This window comes from Protomyctophum parallelum (assembly GCF_964188405.1).
Source record: "Protomyctophum parallelum genome assembly, chromosome: 22".
NCBI lineage: Eukaryota > Metazoa > Chordata > Actinopteri > Myctophiformes > Myctophidae > Protomyctophum > Protomyctophum parallelum.
Genome location: NC_139714.1, coordinates 9,337,564 through 9,357,174, shown reverse-complemented (window position 1 = coordinate 9,357,174; position 19,611 = coordinate 9,337,564). Strand labels below are relative to the sequence as shown.

The 19,611-nt window shown below is 43.8% G+C and overlaps 1 protein-coding gene across 2 annotated transcripts in view; it reads left to right on the top strand.

Annotated features, from left to right (window-relative positions):
- gsap (gamma-secretase activating protein) overlaps positions 1–19,611 on the top strand; it is a 72,767-nt gene that overhangs the window by 4,607 nt on the left and 48,549 nt on the right. For both annotated transcript variants that reach the window (XR_014568757.1, XM_083757507.1), the window contains exons 2-16: positions 3,781–3,851; positions 5,516–5,572; positions 6,046–6,115; positions 6,422–6,463; positions 7,484–7,572; positions 8,336–8,405; positions 8,831–8,880; positions 10,765–10,875; positions 11,188–11,244; positions 11,407–11,453; positions 12,161–12,246; positions 13,781–13,858; positions 14,227–14,322; positions 14,612–14,704; positions 17,442–17,625. Coding sequence is in view for 1 of the 2 variants with exons in the window: in XM_083757507.1 (XP_083613633.1) it covers positions 3,781–3,851; positions 5,516–5,572; positions 6,046–6,115; positions 6,422–6,463; positions 7,484–7,572; positions 8,336–8,405; positions 8,831–8,880; positions 10,765–10,875; positions 11,188–11,244; positions 11,407–11,453; positions 12,161–12,246; positions 13,781–13,858; positions 14,227–14,322; positions 14,612–14,704; positions 17,442–17,625 (1,201 nt within the window). In the remaining variant the exon portion in view is untranslated. The remainder of the gene's footprint in view (positions 1–3,780; positions 3,852–5,515; positions 5,573–6,045; positions 6,116–6,421; positions 6,464–7,483; positions 7,573–8,335; positions 8,406–8,830; positions 8,881–10,764; positions 10,876–11,187; positions 11,245–11,406; positions 11,454–12,160; positions 12,247–13,780; positions 13,859–14,226; positions 14,323–14,611; positions 14,705–17,441; positions 17,626–19,611) is intronic.

Sequence of the window (19,611 nt, the reverse complement as noted above, 5' to 3'; positions counted from 1 at the left end):
AATCCAGATCGATGCCCAGGAACTCAATTTTTGTCTGGGGACCCATTGTTTTTTCCTCTGCGAGGGGGATGCCGAGCGCCGCGAACGTGGTTTTTAGGCACGTTAGGCTGCGGGCGGGGGGGGCTGATGGGGGGTCTATGGTGAGGAAATCATCCAGGAGGTGGACTAGGTGGGGGATGTGGTCGTTGTTGAGCATTATCCAGCAGAGGAGTTCTGAGAGGTTGTCAAACAGTCTGGGGGAGCTTTTGCAACCGAAGGTTAGCCTGACGGAAAAATAAAATTTATTGTTCCAGTGAACGCCAAAAAGGTGCCATGAGTCTGGGTGTAGTGGGAGGATTTTGAATGCCGACGTGATGTCGGCTTTTGACAGCCAGGCACCACGCCCGGCGCGTCTGATGAGGGTGATGGCGTGGTCTATAGTTGAGTATTTGAGGGAGTAGTCGGCGCTGGGGATGAGGCTGTTAATGCTGGGGATGGATGAACCGTGTGGGGCGGATAGGTCTATGATGAGTCGTTTCTTTCCTGAATATTTCCTGGTTGCCACGCCCAGGGGGCTGATTCGGTATGAGGGGAACGGGGGGGAATCGAATGGTCCTATCATAAATCCTTGGTGAATTTCTTTCTCCAGTAGGGAGGTGACGATGTCGGGTTCTGATAGGGCGGACTGGAGGTTCTTGCAGGAATGGGATATGACTGGGAGTGAAAAAATGCCTGGTGAAAATCCGTTTATGAGACCGTCGATGAAAAAAAGGATGAATGGGGTGTCGGGGTGGTGGGTTAGCGCTTTGGCTAGGGCGGGGATGTTGACGGGGGTGGCCAGGTGTTGTATCAGTCAGCTGCTGGCTGGTTTGGTGGGGTTGTGGGGGCAGGTGGGCCGGGTGTGTGCTCCGCCGCAGTAGGAGCAAACATGGAGCATTCTGCAGGAGTTGACTAGGCACCCCTTGTCATTAAAATTATTACACAGCATTTTTGAGCCGATGAACATAATTTTTCTGCCCCGCTTGTCCACGGCTTGAGAGGAGGAGGGGAAGGCGGTCGGGCCAGAGGGGCGGGGCTTTGGCTGCTTGCCGGGGGCTGGCTGGGAGTGAAATGGGTGGGAGTGAGATGAGTGAGAGGGGGCTGGGGGGGGTCTGGATGAAGGTTTGGAGGCTGAGAGGACGCACTCGGAGGTGGGGTGGGAGGGGCAGCCACAGACGGAGCAGGTGAGAGCGGCGCTGCCGGCGAAGAGCCGGCAGTATAGCTCGACATCGAGGGCGCCCCAGTATGTGGTCTGGTTCCACTGCTGGAGGCGAGCTGCTGCTCTGGCTGCAAATTGCCTGTGATATTCATAGAATAGGGAGCCGCCGAAGCGCGCTGCGAGGTCTGTGACTATGTATAAATAGTGGTCTAGCTCTAGCCTTCTGTTGGGGAATTGGGCGCAAATGACCTCACGGAATATGGAGAAAGCCAGGGTGAATTCTGTGTGAGTGAGGGGGGAGTGGGATGATGAGGAGGATGTGAGGTCGCGGAGGGTTATTGAGAACCCCCCGCAGTCTACCGAGCGTGGCTGAAAGGTGTGAGCGGAGGGTTTGAGGATGGTGGCGAGGTCTATATCATTACCCTGCAGGATTTGATGGCGGAGGTTGCAGGATACTGGAGGTGGGTTGAGGGCGAGCGCGTGTGGTGGCATCGTGGCGGCAGCTGCGGTGGAGAGAGAAAAGGGGTGGGGGAGAGACAAGAGGGAGGGGGGAGGGAGGGAGGGGGGGGGGGGGGGGGGGGAGGGTGCTCGAGGGATACTGGGCACCCGCAGGTGGGGGAGGTGCTAGCCAGCTTGGGTCGGTGGCCCAAGCGCAGGGCTGGCTAGCGGCCTGAGGAACTGAGGGGGGGAGGGGGAGGGCTGGGGGGGGGAAGTGGGATGAGTGTGCAGGGGGGTGGGATGACAGTGCAGCCTGCAGAGACAGGGATGTAGGGAGGAGGGAAGGAGGGATTCCGAGGGAGGCTTGGGGGGGGGGGGGGGGAGGGGGGGGAAGGGGGGGGAAGGGAGCAGGCACAGGGGGGGAGGTATGCTGGGGGGGAGGCATGGCACGCCTGGACTGCGTTGTATAGGGTCCGAGGCGGCTGTGCACGGTCTGGCCTGGGGGTACAGGTAGAGGTAATTGTCCAGTAGTGAGATTGTTTGGTATAATGAAACATTGATTAATGTAATCGTCGTATGGAATGGCTTGCTCACCTCGGCGGTTCTGGACAGGCGGCAATGAGTCCTCTCTCCGGTCGTCGCGTTGAGAAGGACCCTGTATGACGTCATCCAGCAGCGCCGCGGATGTTGCCGGAAGGGCTGGAGGTGAGCACTGGGCTAACAGGTTGAACAGTTGCCCCTTATTTAATGTTCTGTGAAAGGCGATGTTTTTGTCGCGGAGCGCTCTTTTGAGCCCGGCGACTGTCCACTCGTTCGGCGGTGGCATGGCCGGCCTCGTTGAAGAGGACGGCGGACCTGAGACGGCGCGCGTTCGAGTGGACTCACGACGAGGAGGAGGTGGAGGTGGAAGATCGCTGTGTGCCCGGCGTTGGTGAGGCGGAGGGAGTGGAGGTAGTTGGCGGAGCCGTTGGCCCGTTCTGGAGCCGGGGTTACTGGACGCGGAGGCGGCTACCCGCCGGGTTGCCTGCGATGCCCGGGTTACCGTCGAGACGGAGATGTGACCGGGAGCTGACCGAGGCAACACGCCGGTCGCCAGAAGCCTCTGGAGGAGCGGTGTTTCAGGCGAGTCCGGGATGGGGAAGTCATCATCAGAGGGAAAGAGATCAATACTATCCATGGTGAGCTAGAATTGCTTTAGAGCGTGTGCTGTGTAGGTACGAGACGTACGAGATACAATGCACGAGTGGCTGGTGGAACAGGCTGGCATATATACTCTTCCCTTGATGCAGCAGGGGCAGCGATAGGGCAGAGAGCTGGTGGTTGCCATGGCGGTGAGGTCTCGGTGAGTGGTGAGGGTGGAGCTGGCATTGGTAACCATGGCAGGTAAATGGTGTAGATGATTGAGCTTGGTACCTGAGGCTAGGAATAGAGTTAGCGTGGCATGGTGGCAGAGGAGGCAAACAATCTTAGCTTGTAAGCGTGGTCTTCCTCCTGAACATGCGTTGTACCAACTTCAATAGTGGCTCCTAGCTCTGGTCCATAGCGTTAAATGGGCATTACATGCATGTTCAACATTTTACTAACTATGTCATTAATATACCTTAGAGCTGTTGTGTGGAAACAATTTAAAAAAAGTCAAAATCATTAACATGGTGAAACACATCTTGATGACATCATCAAGATGTGTTTCACCATGTTAATGATTTTTGTGCTATAGTGCTATATAAAATGCACCATTTAGCATTTACCATTAATTTATTTCCCATTTGATATAAAGGGTAAGTAGCCTCGGTACAAATGGAAGTTACCAAACTCTCACTGTCAGAGTTACAAGCCTGTTGGGGTTAAAAAAGGAATCATTAACATCATAAGGATTAAGGATCCCAACCCAGGCATTTTTTTGTTTTAAGATGTAGGGTGACAGGAGAATTGGTAGCATTTATGCTGACACTGGTCACAATGCCTGGGTATAAGGAGAACAAGGGATTGGATATTTTGTTCAAGGACAATTCTGACACTTTGAGGCAGGACAGTTCACTCAGCTTTGTACTGTAAGGCAGCCCATCCTGGCATCCACTACTGCTACAGATCACTGCTATGCATGCATCCATTCATAACATAACCCCTCAGTCAAATTAATGGCATTTTCATCTTGTGAAGCGTAGAATGTTCTGGATTGGTGGACACTCGCATCCTCAACATAGAAAGAGATGGAGGGGTCCTGTACTCCTGGAAGGTAAGGTCTTCTTCTTGATTTGTGTCGCATTTTCACCATTAAAAAAGAATAGCAGACCTACAAGCTCGTAGCACGCCACTCGGTGGCGCGCTATGAGCTTGTAGATCTGCTATTTTTCAATAGCTAAATTATAACATAATGTTTGAAACACCAAAAGGGGGTTCCCGCCCCAAAATGGGTTTATAATGTTTTCAATGTTTAATCATTTGAATCATGTGAGAGTACTAAAAACATGCATACAAAATGTATTTGTAAAGCAAAATTAGAATTAAAATACGGAAATATAACGTTTCAAAAGTAAAATAACAGAAGGAATCACAAAACAAAATGAGACTGAAACTATAAAAGATGTACCCACAAAATACATAATCTGGGGGGGGGGGGGGGGGGGCAGTCACCCATGGGTCAGTCACATGCCAGGAACCTGGGTCAGATGTTCCACCGTCGGATAAGAACCAAGTTTGAGTTTTGGTTCCATTTGGCACTTTTATTCTTCTGTGTGTAAGTCAGTGTAGCTGACCCTTTTATCTCCAGGCTCACAAGGTAATCAGTGGTTCGGTGGGGTCGACCAGGGCAATCGACAGGTCAAGTGTGTCATTTCTTCACACGTTGTGGCTGTTGGGTGGAAACCTTGTATGTCCAAAACTGTTACTTTTCAGAAAATGGGGCAGAGGGGGACACCTGTGCACCAAGCATCCAATGGATCCAATGTAGTTGTTATTCAGTCACAAGCTCTTTGTTGATCCTTAATTTGATCCACAGACACACTTAATCACTTTCACTACAAATGTATTTCAACTTCAGATTCTACAAGCTAACGGCACTGTGAGCTGTGAGCTTGTGGAGATCTGCTCCCCAACCCCGCGCTCCTCTTGCATGCCGTTCACAAGAAGTGATGTTGAAAGTTCAAATATGGAGATGCAAGGTTTCTGCCCCACCAGCAATGATGTAGCGTGGAACCTCATGGTGACAGAGCCTGCGTGGGAAAAAACCCTCATAGTTTGGTCTAGACAGAGGGATTAATCACCACCATGCCGGCTTGTGATGGCCATTTTCGTCAGCCACAGACAGACAAAATAATCCAAATCATTGTCATATCACATGTTTACAAGTGTGAAACAGTGGGGGGACTTTGTTTTGGTGCAAGCTCCACTGCTTTGGTTATTTCCATAAAATGGAGAAGAGGAAGAGCAAAGAAAGTCCAGCCTGATGACAGGTGCTGATCAGGCCTTCTTCAGCAGTCTAACGGTAGCCGGGTGGAAGCTGTTGAAAATGAGCGCTCAATAATATTACCAGAAGGGCCATAGGGCTGTATTTTGCGTGTCTTAAGTACCAGGTCTTATTCCCTAACTTGAGTAAACGAAAGACCTGGAGGCGTGATCAATGCTCTTTGGCCACTCAGAATAGCCAAATGGCATTGATCACGCCTCCAGGTCTTTAGTTTACTCAAGTTAGCGAATAAGACCTGGTACTTATTTAAGACACGCAAAATACAGCCCAATACAGCCCACAGTGTCTTAAAAATGACATTCTGAAGAAAACCTGGAGTGTCAAGTCAGCCACTAACACATTTTGCTCACCGCTCACCCTAACCTGACCCTACTTTGACCGCTGTAGACAGTAAAATATGTTCTGTTCTAATGGGTTGTTTTGTGTGCCAATAGGGAACCACAGGAAACACCAGGATTGGAAAATATGACCCTAATACAAAACAGAACAAGGTACTGTGTGTGTGTGTGTGTGTGTGTGTGTGTGTGTTAGTGTGTCCTTTTTATGCACCAGCACCATATGAGACTCCAGTGGTTTAAACCCTCAATGCTTTGTATACTTCACTGTTAGCTCTGTACTTGGTCTGCTCATTTTTCCTCTACCCCAAACCGAAAATAGACTAGTAGTAAGCTATTTTCGGCTAATGTTCCCCTCAGAATAGGGATGCTAGGGTTCAAGTGGTAAGCCTGCACCCCATTGTAAAATGATGAATAGACATGCACAAAAAAGAGGAATGTTGGTCTTGTTTTTTTGTTCCCCCCCCCAAGAAGCAGTTTGAGTCAACTTTTCTATTTTAGAATGCTGGAGGGGAAATATAAATGTGTTTGTACTGCCACACCCTGCCTGCCCTGCACATGTCTGTGTGTATGTATACAGAATGTAACTTCTGTCGTGTGTGTGTGTGTGTGTGTGCACTCCCCTACAGCTCCTGTATACATTTGACAAGCAGGTGTGTGTGAGCAGCTGCTCTGTTAACAAGGAGGAGACTCTGCTAGGTGAGTTCTTCAGACATTTACTCAGTGTTCAGTGACAAAGCGACCCAACCTGAAACCATCTGGTACACACGCTTTGTGTCCAATTTGAAAACACTGATGACTGTGACAGAGGACAGCTTGGTTTAAGACAGTGGATCTCAATCTTTTCAGGCTGCGACAACCCCCAGGCCCAAAAATAAGACCGCACGGAACATACCAGTTATAGGGCAAGAAAAATGACGTTGTAAATTGACATTATCTTTTACAGTATAAACATTTTGATAATGATGAGACACCATTACTGTTGGTTTGCATGTTGTCTTTCAGCTGTCAGCCTGAGGACTGGTGCAGAGGAGCGTTTCAAACCAGGTAACTCACTCACTCACTCACTCACTAATTCCACTAACTAATTGGACTTCTTCTAGGCCCGGGACCAATGACCCACCTATATGCAGAGCATCTGGATAGCATTGGCTGGCTCTGGCTAGAAGACAGAGTCAAACAATTGGAAATGGGTCTGACATTCAAAATTGATCATGCAGCTATGCCCTCCATGCCCTCAGTGCATGCCCATTTACTTGACTGATTACTTAAAAGAAAGTGAGCGACAGCCACAAAACTAGAGGTAGCGTAAACAATGATCTGCTGCCACCCACTTACAAAACAAATATGAATAAATTCTCCTTCCGCAGCACTGCTATTCAGGTGTGGAATGCCCTGCCCCTTTCCCTTAATTAAAACAAGCAAATCACTGGCCTCCTTTAAAACAGGCCTACAATTTCACCTGTGAGCAGGTCAGAGGGAGAGGAGGTGACCAATTGCTGTTTTAGATTCTTGTTCATGACTACATAATAATATGTGTGAGTGCATGGGACCCGAATGGAAAGGTCTTTCTTTGCAAATCCTTGCCTGACTGTACCTTGTGCTGTTTACATTTTTCTTTTGTCTAATACAATTTTCAATCTCACTCACTCACTCACTCACTCACTCACTCACTCACACTTTCTCTCTATTTTTATCGCTCTCTCAAAAGGTCTCTAAAGTATTTTAGCTGCAGTGTGAAACAGAAGTGTTTTCTGTTCAGAGCAGTTTGAAATAGAAATCACTACCATAGATATTTTTGCCTGATGTTTCAGTTGATGTTAACTACCATTATCCTGTCGCGTGGTACATTTCTGTATCAAAGAAATATCATTTTCGGCCAAATACAACGAGACTGAGCATTAGGGGGTGCATCAGCTAGGTCAGGAGGTAACAGGGGTTGCACAGCCAAAAACGTTTGGGGACCACTGCAGGCTCTAGTCTAGTCTATATGCCACCATTTTTGTTGATTTCTTTACCTAACCCTCCATTTTCTTTTACTCTCATTTACTCTCTCTCTCTCTATAGTATCAAAATGCCTGACCCTCCTCATAGAGATTTATCCCATCAACAACACCAGAGTCCTGAAGGCAGTAGACTGCAGGGTCAGAGTGCAGGTAATGGACCCGCTCTTTCACCCAAGATTCGGTTCGATATATTTAACATCATTCCTGCTACTATATCATTTATGAGCAGCAAAATTCGTTCCTGTCTCTTTGCAACAGGTTAGTATTTTGTTTTTTTCCACACTGGCTGAAAGGGTCGGAGACCCTCCGCTACGTGTCGTGCCTCACTACGCCTCTCAGCCATTATAAGATACCCGGTAACCTGAGACCTCTTGTGGCTTATTGTTAGTTTGGGGTCAAGTGGTTAATCAGAAAACAGAAAAGGTACCGTCTTTTAAACTTTAAAATAATGGTACGTTTTTCATTTGTGCTGCCTAAGTGCCAACCATTTTCCAAATCATGAATGTTTGTTTAATTTCTTGAAGAAACCAATGGATTCCATTACTTTCAAAAATGGTATGAAAATCTACTTGCAGAAACTTGCATTGTGATAAATTAAATCAACAATCTAATGGGTAGTTATAGTTATGCATTTTAAAGCACAGATTCATTTGAGAATTCTAGCCAAAAGAGTCCCTGGAAAAAAAAGATTGATTCATGAGGGAAATTCAAACGTGTACGTAAAATGTAATGTTTTAATGAAAATCTAAAATAAATTGATTATGTTTATATATAATGGACAAGGGCCTGTATTGATGCCGATATAGTACTTTTATAAGACAAGAAAGCTCCATAAGAAACCATAATAACATAGCAGTAAACATGCACAAAGCATTCATTCAGATATAGTGTGGCACTGTGCTTTGTTATCCAGTTTCTCTACCCAGAGACGGACAAGGCCACAGTGATGGAGAGTCACCTGCTGCTGCTAGCTGAGGATGGATGTGAGTCTCTCTTCTCCTCCCCCTCATCTCTTTTCTCCCTGAATAATGATGAATAAGAAATCATTATGTGCCATACTAACCTGTCTTTACAGCTGCATTATGTAACTTTCCTATACTTCTCTCCTCGATTTGAACCCGGTTTCCTGCAAAAGTGGCTGCATCGTTTACCATTGAGCGAATAGAGCCTGCCTGCTTGCTTGCTCAGGGATGAATTGAATCTGGTCAAAATCATGTGTCTATGTGTGAGACATGATGATCTTTGACACAATCTAAATGTCTCAATAGAAGAGCAGGGAGACAACATACAACTACACCAATTGTACAAGTTACTGTATATTGTATTTACATACTCTACCATTGGACAACATTACTGTGTGTGTGTGTGTGTGTGTGTGTGTGTGTGTGTGTGTGTGTGCACGTTTCAGATGTGGATCAGTACCATGTTCTGCTGACTAAACAGGAGGGCTACAGAGTGGTAAGGCTTCTTTCTCTACAACACCACTTGTTCTCAAAAATATTAAGTAGTTCTGGTCATTTCGTGGGGGGCACTGGGGCCCCTGTGCCCCCCACAAAATGACGGAACTACTTCATATTTCACCAAAACCAGAGCAAAACTCCCACCAGGGGACTCGGGCAATCAATTAATACAGTTGCAACCACTATATTAATGGCAAGTATTTCATACAGCTTAAGTAAAAAAAAATCTGAACTATCCTTAAGACCCAAGGCCCATTCTACAACTAGTTTTCTAAATCCGCTTCCCCTCCTGGCGGGCAGGTGGGCAGGTGGGCACATGGTGAACCAGTTTTCAGTGCTAGTCTGCCTATGCCAAAAAGAACACTGGGTATTTTCATGCTGTGGTCACGACAGATCGAAAGAGAGGGATTGTTTTGAGTTATTTCCCTCCCAACAGGATCAACCTGGCACAATGTGTGAAGTGTGTTGAGTCACAGTGATGTTGTTTTGGCTGTCATTAAACGGAAAACAAAGACAATTCTGATCACTTAAATATAACACCCAGTTTATAGTTTTTATGTAGACAAGAAGACTTTAAAATGTAACTATCTGCCAGCGCATCGGGAATCTAACCGCGGTATTAATTAGTATCGGACCAGATTCTGAAGCCATTAGTCTCGCTGATGTGTCCCGATATAATTATACTGAATCCCTACTCGGCTGCTTATTTTTACCTACACCGTTGCTTCTCAAACATGTATTTTGGTGGGCTGTGATCAGCGACGTAGAGTCTGTGGGGGCCACGGGGCCATGGCCCCCATGAAGAATCCTAGGGCCCCTTTCGGCCCCCATGAAGATTTTCGTGGACATTTTACATTTACATTACATATTTTCTGGGAATTCCGAACATTTTGGACCTCTCCGCCGGCAATCTGAGAATCCCATCGTCAAATATTCGGGAAAACAGCGCCTCCCCTGTTGTTCCTCAGGCAACAGTCTGTCTTGAGAGACACCGGCCGTCCAAGAGGTGTTAAAAAGTGCTAATCGGGTTTCTTTTGTAGTTGATCTTGAGGCGTGACATAATAACACTGATCAAGAATTCACCAAAGAGACCTAACCACAGACTAGTGAGACTACACACTGACTCGAGAAAAGACCCATATCGTCCAAAATAGGCTGATCAGTCGCTGTCTGTGTATAGGCTAATTCATTGGTAAAAGTATGCTAAATAACTCATTTTTAGACCATTTGGGAAATAAATAAATAAATAAATCCGCGGCGGCGGCCTCGCTTCGCTCGGCCGCGACAGTCCCCCCCAACGTAATTCTGTAGACTACCCAAAGTTAAAACGCACCCGCCGCCTATGATCTCTCTCTCTCCCTCCGTATCTCTCTATATCTCCCTCTCTCTCTCTCTCTCTCTCCCTCTCTCTCTCTCTCTCCCCCCCCCCCCCTCTCTCTCTCTCTCTCTCTCTCTCTCTCTCTCTCTCATAATAATAATAATATAGTCCTGAAAGTCCTCACCTTGGCTTGGACATTGGCCTATAGAAGCTGCTTTAAAAGTACCGGCGAAAACAACTTATTTTTTTCCGCGCTGCGGCGGGGGGGGGGGGGGGGGGGGGGGGGTTTGGGGAGGCGGGGCTGCGGGGGGGGGGGGGGGGGGGGGGGGCATGAGGATTGATCAAACTCTTCGGCTCTGGCTGTGATGGCATCACAACGTGTCGCGCTGTGTGGGGGACCCTGTCGTGACACTAAATATTTTCAGATGGGGATATGCAGTCACGAATACATATGAATTTGGGGTCCAAGGTTTGAGAACAACTGACCTAAACACTTAACTGTGTGTGGTTGCGTGCGTGTGTATGTGTGTGTGCGTGTGTGTGTGTGTGTATAATGAAAACCAGGTGATGGTGAATCCAGACCGTTTGTCCAAAGCAGTGGACAAAGTAGCAGAAGACATCAGTTGGGTGCAGTGGGATGGACACACACAAAGACTGTACTACCTCACACAAAAGGTGACACACACACACACACACACACACACACACACACACTTAAATAATTTATTTATGTCCACACAAAGGGAAATGCACAAGGACACAAACATTACGCGTGCACTTATGTTACATAATCTTATGGCACATGTCTTGGAATCATGATACAACAACAAGAATGTCACTCAGCAGCGTCTCTGATACACACACTATAATATCCTCACATTATTTACTTGAACTATATAGTGAAATATTGTGATATTGAACAATAAAGTGAAATATTGTGGTATTTTATGTGATTATTATTATTATTATTATTATTTCAACCTACAGGACAAATATATGCTGCGAGCGGTCCAGTTCTACCCCAGCCACAACTGTGAGACAGTGGTAAGACATCCAAGATATTGTGAATTTTAAAACCAACTGTATATTTTGATTTGTTTGATTTTATGACGTTTATTTGACTAAATACCTTCATTGTGATGTTTTAGGAATTGAAAGATGTTGTAAAATATACATTCATGTGAGTAAATCTGTTTGTTTTGACAGTTTGAGCTGACAATAGAGCTGCCCCCAAATCCATTCCCTTCAATGAGGTGAGACAAATAGCTGTTGGCATAGACCAGTGATTCTCAACCTTTTCAAGTACTTGGAGTTGTAGGCATTACATTAGTTTGACTAGGTTCCACATATTGTGAAAATAGACGATCTACAAGCTCACAAGATTCAAGATGTTTATTGTCACACAGATGTACAAGTACATGCATTGTGAAAAACTTAGGTTGGGGGTGCTCCACAATACACATACATAAAAACGGTAAATAAATAACAATACTAAACTCATGTAAAAGGTTTAAAAGAACTCAAACAGCATACACCATGGAAAAGTTCATTGTTCATGTAGTGTGGGTATATTTGTTCGCCCAGGTTGGGCCAGGCCTTAATTTTCGGGCCTATTGAGAACTGGCTGTGGATGGACTAATAACTTTGGGGCAGGCCCGTCTAGAGTTTTAAATGGACAGGTATCATTCAAAAGGGAGACATCGAAAAGGAAGGATGGATGGGGGACGATCAACATATGACATATAACCATATGCATATACTAATATTGATGACATCAGGGATCTCCTATGAGCTTAATTGTGACAGCAGGTCACATTTACTATGACATCAGGGACATCCATTCTGAATTACACTGCAGTATTGATACTTTTACTTAAAGTAAAACATACAAGTACTTTTTCCACCACTGCTTAGTATTACACTTAAACGTTGTATACTTGTGCTTGTCTATGTCTACTAGGTTTGTGAATGTGGGCTTTGATCATTACCACCAGGAGAGAGCAGAGCATGAGCTGGTTAGGATGGAGGTGTTCACTAACACTATAGGTAACGCACGCGCACGTGCACGCACAGTCGCACACGCAAGTCTTTACATGCAATAATGTGCAGTTGTATGTCGTCATGCCAAACACACCCAAAGCCTTCATATTAATAATACAGTACTATGTTTTCATTTATCTCATACTTTCCCCTCTGCCTTTACCATGACCTGTGCCTGAAAACAAGAGAGTAAGTGAAAGTCATGCTAAAATTAAGTTACAATACAAATGAGATACCAGTATGATGGAATCACATAATCAACTTGATCAACCACATGTTTAGATGCCAAAAGGTTTGCCTTCATGAAATACAAGTTATAGGTCTGTTGTTATGTAGACAAATGACAATCTGAAATATCATATGACCTTGACCTGATCTATGACAATGAGCTGAATCAATAGCTAAACAAGATTTTGCGTCAATTAAAACGGGTGACACAAGAAACTAGTGAGTTTGTCAACGGCACCAAGTCAGGTGTTTATAGTATTTGCTCATTTAAAGACAGAACCCTTTTTTAGGGTAGACTCATGAGCTTTTAGCAGAAAAGAGAATTGATAGATTCACTTGAAGGCATGTTAAATATGAATATCGTGATTTGTTTTACTGTAAACATGCCAAGGGTCTCAAATCCCAATGTGATTTGATGTCATATACTGTACGCTGTGGCTGTTTTTCTCAAGCATGTTTGCCAGCACTCAATCATAATTGATCTCCTGAAAGTTTGGAATAGTAAGAAAGAATGAATTTGCATGCCAGTTAGAAGGCAAAAAATCATTCCCTCATATACAGTGCACAGAATGTGTTCCGCTTTCTACTGATTTATATTGAAATAATATAATGTCAAACTAAATAAAAACCAATGTAAATATACCCAAAATAGTACTTCTTGATCTTTATGTAAAACGTACATATATTTTTGATTTCAACGATTTGACTCAATTAATGCTACAACTCTTAATAATTAATCACTGATTTTCGTCTACAATAGCTCCTGTCTTTATTTTCAGTAAACACACTGCTCACTAACTGAGCTAAACTACTGTACATGGATGAGTGTAGCCAATTGAACTTGATTGAGTGGTAGTAAAAATGAAACCCAAAACAAACAAAGTTCTGTGGCTCTCATAGGCCCCTCTTGAAGCGGTTCGGTTATTTTATTCCCTGCCTAATATTGACCCAGTTCAGAGTGTTTCCACTGAAAATGAATTGGTTCAGAGCCCTAAAAGTTGGTTTAGGAACTGAAAAAAATGGCCGTGAAAGCACCAAGGCTGCAAGAATCAGGAAAGGAACCAGTTCTAGAACCAAAGTTATTTTGGTGGAAAAGGGGCCAAAGTGGGGTCCAGGGGGTTTCAAACAGACCCTTGCTGCACAGGTCTGTAACTCTGAGAGTGTACAAAGTAAGGGTCCGTTTGTTCCATTTTGTTCATTCTCACAGTTTAGTTATGGGGGTGTTTGAAAGGAAAATGTTTCAGAACCACTGAACCAGTAAAAAAAAGTGTCCTTTGATGTAGTAACAGCACCCTCTTGTGGATGTTTACAGGAAGTATGTGTGTGTGCTACAGCCAGCCTCCAAATGACAACCAGGAATTGACCTACACCGTTGTCCTGGTTCACAAAGGTAGGGGTGTGTGTGTGTGTGTGTGTGTCGTGAGGATCCCCACAAGCTTTGATTGATTGAATACTTCAATTAATCAGGTGCGGTTTACAGTGATCGTTAAAGCGATAACACAACCCTAGACTGAGCTTGTTATGTGTATTCAATTAATTAAGGCATTTGACAATATTTGTCATTTCCTGGTGTTAAGCTTTTCTGGAACCATTACTGTGTGTCTGTGTGTGTGTGTGTGTGTGTGTGTGTGTGTGTGTGTGTGTGTGTGTGTGTGTGTGTGTGTGTGTGTGTGTGTGTGTGTGTGTGTGTGTGTGTGTGTGTGTGTGTGTGTGTGTGTGTGTGTGTGTGTGTGTGTGTGTGTGTGTGTGTGTACGCAGGTTGCAGTAAGACCTTCAGAGTAGCTCTGAACAACAACAACAGCCCCCATCAGACGGAGACACACCCCCAGATTCATCCTCTCTTTATCCCCATGGGTTTGTACGCACGCACGCATGCTAGGGCTTTAAGCAACTAGTCGACTATTCAACTCGCCGACTAGTAAATCCACTAGTTAACCTTGTTGGTAATAGTTGACTATTTTCTTTTTTTTTTGTTTTGGTTTGTAGGCCTCAAGATCAGCTAGAATGATAGATTATAATCACCAATGTACACAGTTTTTAAATGTACAGATATTATATATTAAAAACACACACACACACACACACACACACACACACACACACACACACACACAGCCCCCTGACAGAGTGGTGTGTCTTGCAGGGTTCTACATGCTGGTGTGTGTATCTGGCTCTTTCCTTCACTGCATCAACAGCAGACAGCAGGAGATGCTCTGTCACTCTCTCTTCCTGTCCGGTAAGACTCTCACTTCCTTCTATGTCACTGCATACACACACACTGTACTACTGTGCATGACGCACACTAACATAGAGGGAGGGCATGGGTTGTTCTATTGGGTCTTTTGTGTGTTTGCCTTCTATCTATGTGTCACCCCATTAAGACATGGGATGCATTTAAGCATACACCTTATAACCTTTAACCACTGACTTTTTTTTTTCAACTTAAAATTTATTAATTTTTCATGAACAGAAATAGACATACAAGGACATACAGAAAGCAAAAAGACAAACAATTGAACATTACATTACATTATGTGGTGCCAACTCAACTAAAATCTGTAGATCTAGACATATAAGCATCTATGCATCATAAATATGAATATTTGTGTCAAGGATTCAAGGATCATACCTTTTGTTTACAATCAGAGAAAAATAACAAAAAACTAAGCAACAAAAATAAAATAAAAGCCAAACATTCTGGTTCCTAGCTCACCTGTTGTTCAGTTGTATAATCAAACCATTTTTCCCATTTGTTTTCAAAAGACTCTCTCTTCAATCTCAAATTAGCAGTCATTCTCTCCATGTCGAATATTTCTGAGACTATCTGGAACCATTCATCTATGGAAGGAGGATCTACCTGTAACCATTTCCGAGTAATGGCTTTCTTCCCTGCAGCCAGAAAGATTTTCACTTCCCATAATTTCATCTGGGAAATCTCCCAAATATAGCATCAAACAAGAATCTAATATTTGAAAGCCCAGAATCTCCTGTAATTTCTCCGTGACATTTTTCCAACAGGTGAGAATTTCAGAGCAACCCCAGAAAACATGATAGTGATTCACATCTACCTCTCCACAGTTTCTCCAGCACAACTGGGATATTCCTAGCTGTTTTGATTTAAGTTTTGGAGTGATAAAAAAGCCGGAGGTGTTTTTCCAGCAGAATTCACGCCAGGTGTTGGAACTTGAAGTTGTGTGTTGTGTTCTGCAAATATTTAACCATTGTTCACTTGTGATTTGGGCATTCAGTTCTTTCTCCCATTTCTCTTTGATGTAATCGGTTGTATGTTTTCTGGAGTCTGAAATACTTTTGTATAATTTTGATACTATTCTCTTTGTTCCTTTCGTATGAGCCTGAGTAATTAAATTAATAAGTTTACTTTGATTCGTTTGTGGTTCACAGATCTGAATTTCTTGATTGAAATAGTGACGTAGTTGGAGATATCTAAAGAAATCTTCCTTTTCTAGATAATATGTATCTCTCAGTTTCTGAAAGCTCTGTAACCGGTTTTCTTCCATAAGCTTATAGTAGGATGTGATGTCGTGATTGGAGAACCAAAACTTAAACCTCTGATCTAGTATTGCTGGCTTAAATGCCGTATCAAAGGCAACCCATCTCTGTATTTTTGATTGCTTTTCTATTTTTAGTTGTTTAACGAGGGTGTGCCATGTCTGTAGTGTGAAAGATGTGATTGGATCTAGTTTATCTAAACTGGCTTTGGTTAATTGTTTATCACCTAACATGGCTTGTATTGGGATATCCTGTTCACTTAGTTCTATGCTTTTCCATTTGGCGTCTGAATCGTTTCCACACCATAAAGCAACAAATCTAAGTTGGGCTGCATAGAAATAGTCTCTAAGATTCGGTAGTGACATGCCACCCTTTTCCTTACTTAGCTGTAATGTTGTGTATTTAATTCTTGGTTTTCTGCCATTCCAAATGAATCGTGAAATTAACTTATCCCACTCATTGAATTGTGATGAAGAGATATAAGAGTCTTGGTAGGATATTCATCTTGATAGTTTCGATTCTTGAACTCAGGGTTAAAGGGAGCACAGTCCAGCGGGTAAGGTCATTTTTTATTTTGGAGTTGATAGGATTGAAGTTTTTGTCATACAAGTTATCATTTAACCACTGACTTTAACCTTCATTTTAAACTTTAGCTATTGGAAAATAGCAGATATACAAGATCATAGCGCGGCACCGAGTGCCGAGCTTGTAGACCTGCTATTTTTGAGGGGAGTACTGGGAGCTGATGGTATGTAGGTGTGGTGCTCCACCTCAGCAATCCATCTCCCAGGGGTCTATCTAGCGCACTGTAACGGGGACAGACTCCCGCGTGTTACCGGCTGATACCGACAATAAGTCACTCCCGACCTACTTCTTCTGAGGCAGTGTTGGGTCTTCTGTCTATGTGCATAAACCTGTAGGTTCTGATGCAGTGTTGGGTCTTCTATGTGTTAAACTGTAGGTTCTGAATGCAGTGTTGGGTCTTCTATGTGTTAAACTGTAGGTTCTGAATGCAGTGTTGGGTCTTCTATGTGTTAAACTGTAGGTTCTGATGCAGTGTTGGGGCTTCTATGTGTTAAACTGTAGGTTCTGATGCAGTGTTGGGTCTTCTATGTGTTAAACTGTAGGTTCTGATGCAGTGTTGGGTCTTCTATGTGCATAAACCTGTAGGTTCTGATGCAGTGTTGGGTCTTCTATGTGCATAAACCTGTAGGTTCTGATGCAGTGTTGGGTCTTCTATGTGCATAAACCTGTAGGTTCTGATGCAGTGTTGGGTCTTCTATGTGTTAAACTGTAGGTTCGGATGCAGTGTTGGGTCTTCTATGTGCATAAACCTGTAGGTTCTGATGCAGTGTTGGGTCTTCTATGTGTTAAACTGTAGGTTCTGATGCAGTGTTGGGTCTTCTATGTGTTAAACTGTAGGTTCTGATGCAGTGTTGGGTCTTCTATGTGTTAAACTGTAGGTTCGGATGCAGTGTTGGGGCTTCCGGGCCTGGTGTCCAGTACCGTGGCACTGGGTCAGCAGCAGCACGAGGACTCCGCCGCCTCCCTGCTGGATCTGGCCAGTGGGCGGGCCTACACGGCTGCACTTAACCCCGCCTACCTTCTCCAGATACTGTACGGAGACCTGCCTGACTGCACTCCAGAGTGAGTTGTCAATTAGATCAGTGGTGTCCGGAGACCCACAGGGTGTCCTTGAGGGAGTTCCAGGGGGTCTCCAGCTAAATGATAGTTTAGGAACCAAATGGACCCTTATGGGTCTGGAACACTGAAAGTGTACAAATGGAACCAAATGGACCCGACCCATTTATTTTGTACACTCTCAGAGTTGAATTAACTTTGATTTTACAATATACATTGGGGTCCTAGAGATAGAAATGCCATTAAATGGGGGGACTGTAGCCTAATTCAGGTCAAACCGGGGGCCCTTGACATGAAAATGGTTGAGAATCACTGCTAGAGCCGCAAAAAATATTATTACTAATTATTATTACTTATTACTTGCGCAAGTAGAGCACGCAAGTAATGTTTTCGCCCGGTCTCTTCCGCCGTGACAGCTGTCCCGCCATTCGATGTTTATGCAGAAAAACATCAAATCTGTGCCTGTTTTGCTGGGACCAAATGACCACAAATGACCATATTTCTTACGTCATCATTTAGAGCTAGTCATACGTATACTATATACATAATCAGTAAAAAAATAAAATAGCAATATTGGGGATAGATACATCTCTAATGAGAAAGACCCCATTATGGGAAAACCCTAATATTCCTTACCCCATAGCTGATGGTGTATTGCAGAGATGGGTTAATAATGGAATCAGGACTGTGGGTGATTTATACAGCAACAATGTAGTATCAAACTTTCAACAATCAGCCAAGTTTAATTTACGTAACCATGACCTCTTTAAATATCTTCAAATTAGACATTGGATTCAAGCAAAATCTAAGAAATATGGTCATTTGTGGTCATTTGGTCCCAGCAAACCAGGCACAGATTTGCTGTTTTCTTGCATAAACATCAAATGGCGGGACAGCTGTCACGGTTTTTGGCGCAAAGTAACCACAGTATACCGCTAATCAACTTACAACTACACACTTTATACAGTATAGAGTATAGAGTATATATGTATACGTATATAGTATATGCCTATATACTATATATATACTATATATATTTCTTACGTCATCATTTAGAGCTAGTCATACGTATACTATATACACAAGTAAGACGCGCAAACGCGGGAAGCGAACGCAGCTCGTAAATTGCAATAACAACAATTAGAATAAATTACGTACTTTTTTTTTCTTTTTAGTTAGTAATTTTTTTAAGTTTTCTACTGTGTGTGTGTGTGTGTGTGTGTGTGTGTGTGCTACAGCTGCGCCCTCTGGTGGTGGCCGGGTGGTGTCACAGCGGGACAGACAGACACACAGACAGACAGACAGACAGACAGACATGATCTGCAGGGTCTCATAGTTAGTGCCAGGTGCATTCGCAATAATCAGTAAAAATAAAATAGCAAATTGTGCCTGATCTGCTGGGACCAGAGTACGTGGTGTGTATATGTATGACTAGCTCTTAATGATGACGTAAGAAATATGGTCATTTGTGGTCGTTTGGTCCCAGCTAACCAGGCACAGATTTGCTGTTTTCTTGCATAAACATCAAATGGCGGGACAGCTGTCACAGTTTTTGGCGCAAAGTAACCACAGTATACCGCTAATCAACTTACAACTACACACTCTATATAGTATATATGTATACGTATATGCCTATATACTATATATATATATACTATATATAGTATATGCCTATATAGTATATGCCTGCTTTGCTGGGACCAAACGACCACAAATGACCATATCTCTTACGTCATCATTTAGAGCTAGTCATACGTATACTATATACATAATCAGTAAAAATATAATAGCAAGTTGTGCCTGATCTGCTGGGACCAGAGTACGTGGTGTGTATATGTATGACTAGCTCTTCACCCAAACTTATATAGATAGAAACTTGAATCATACTTAATAATACTAGGTGTTTATATGCATAAAGTAGGTAGGTAGCAAATAGTTACATCTAAAAATTATACATTTCAAATGTTCCTTCAGATACTGAGATTTGACAGT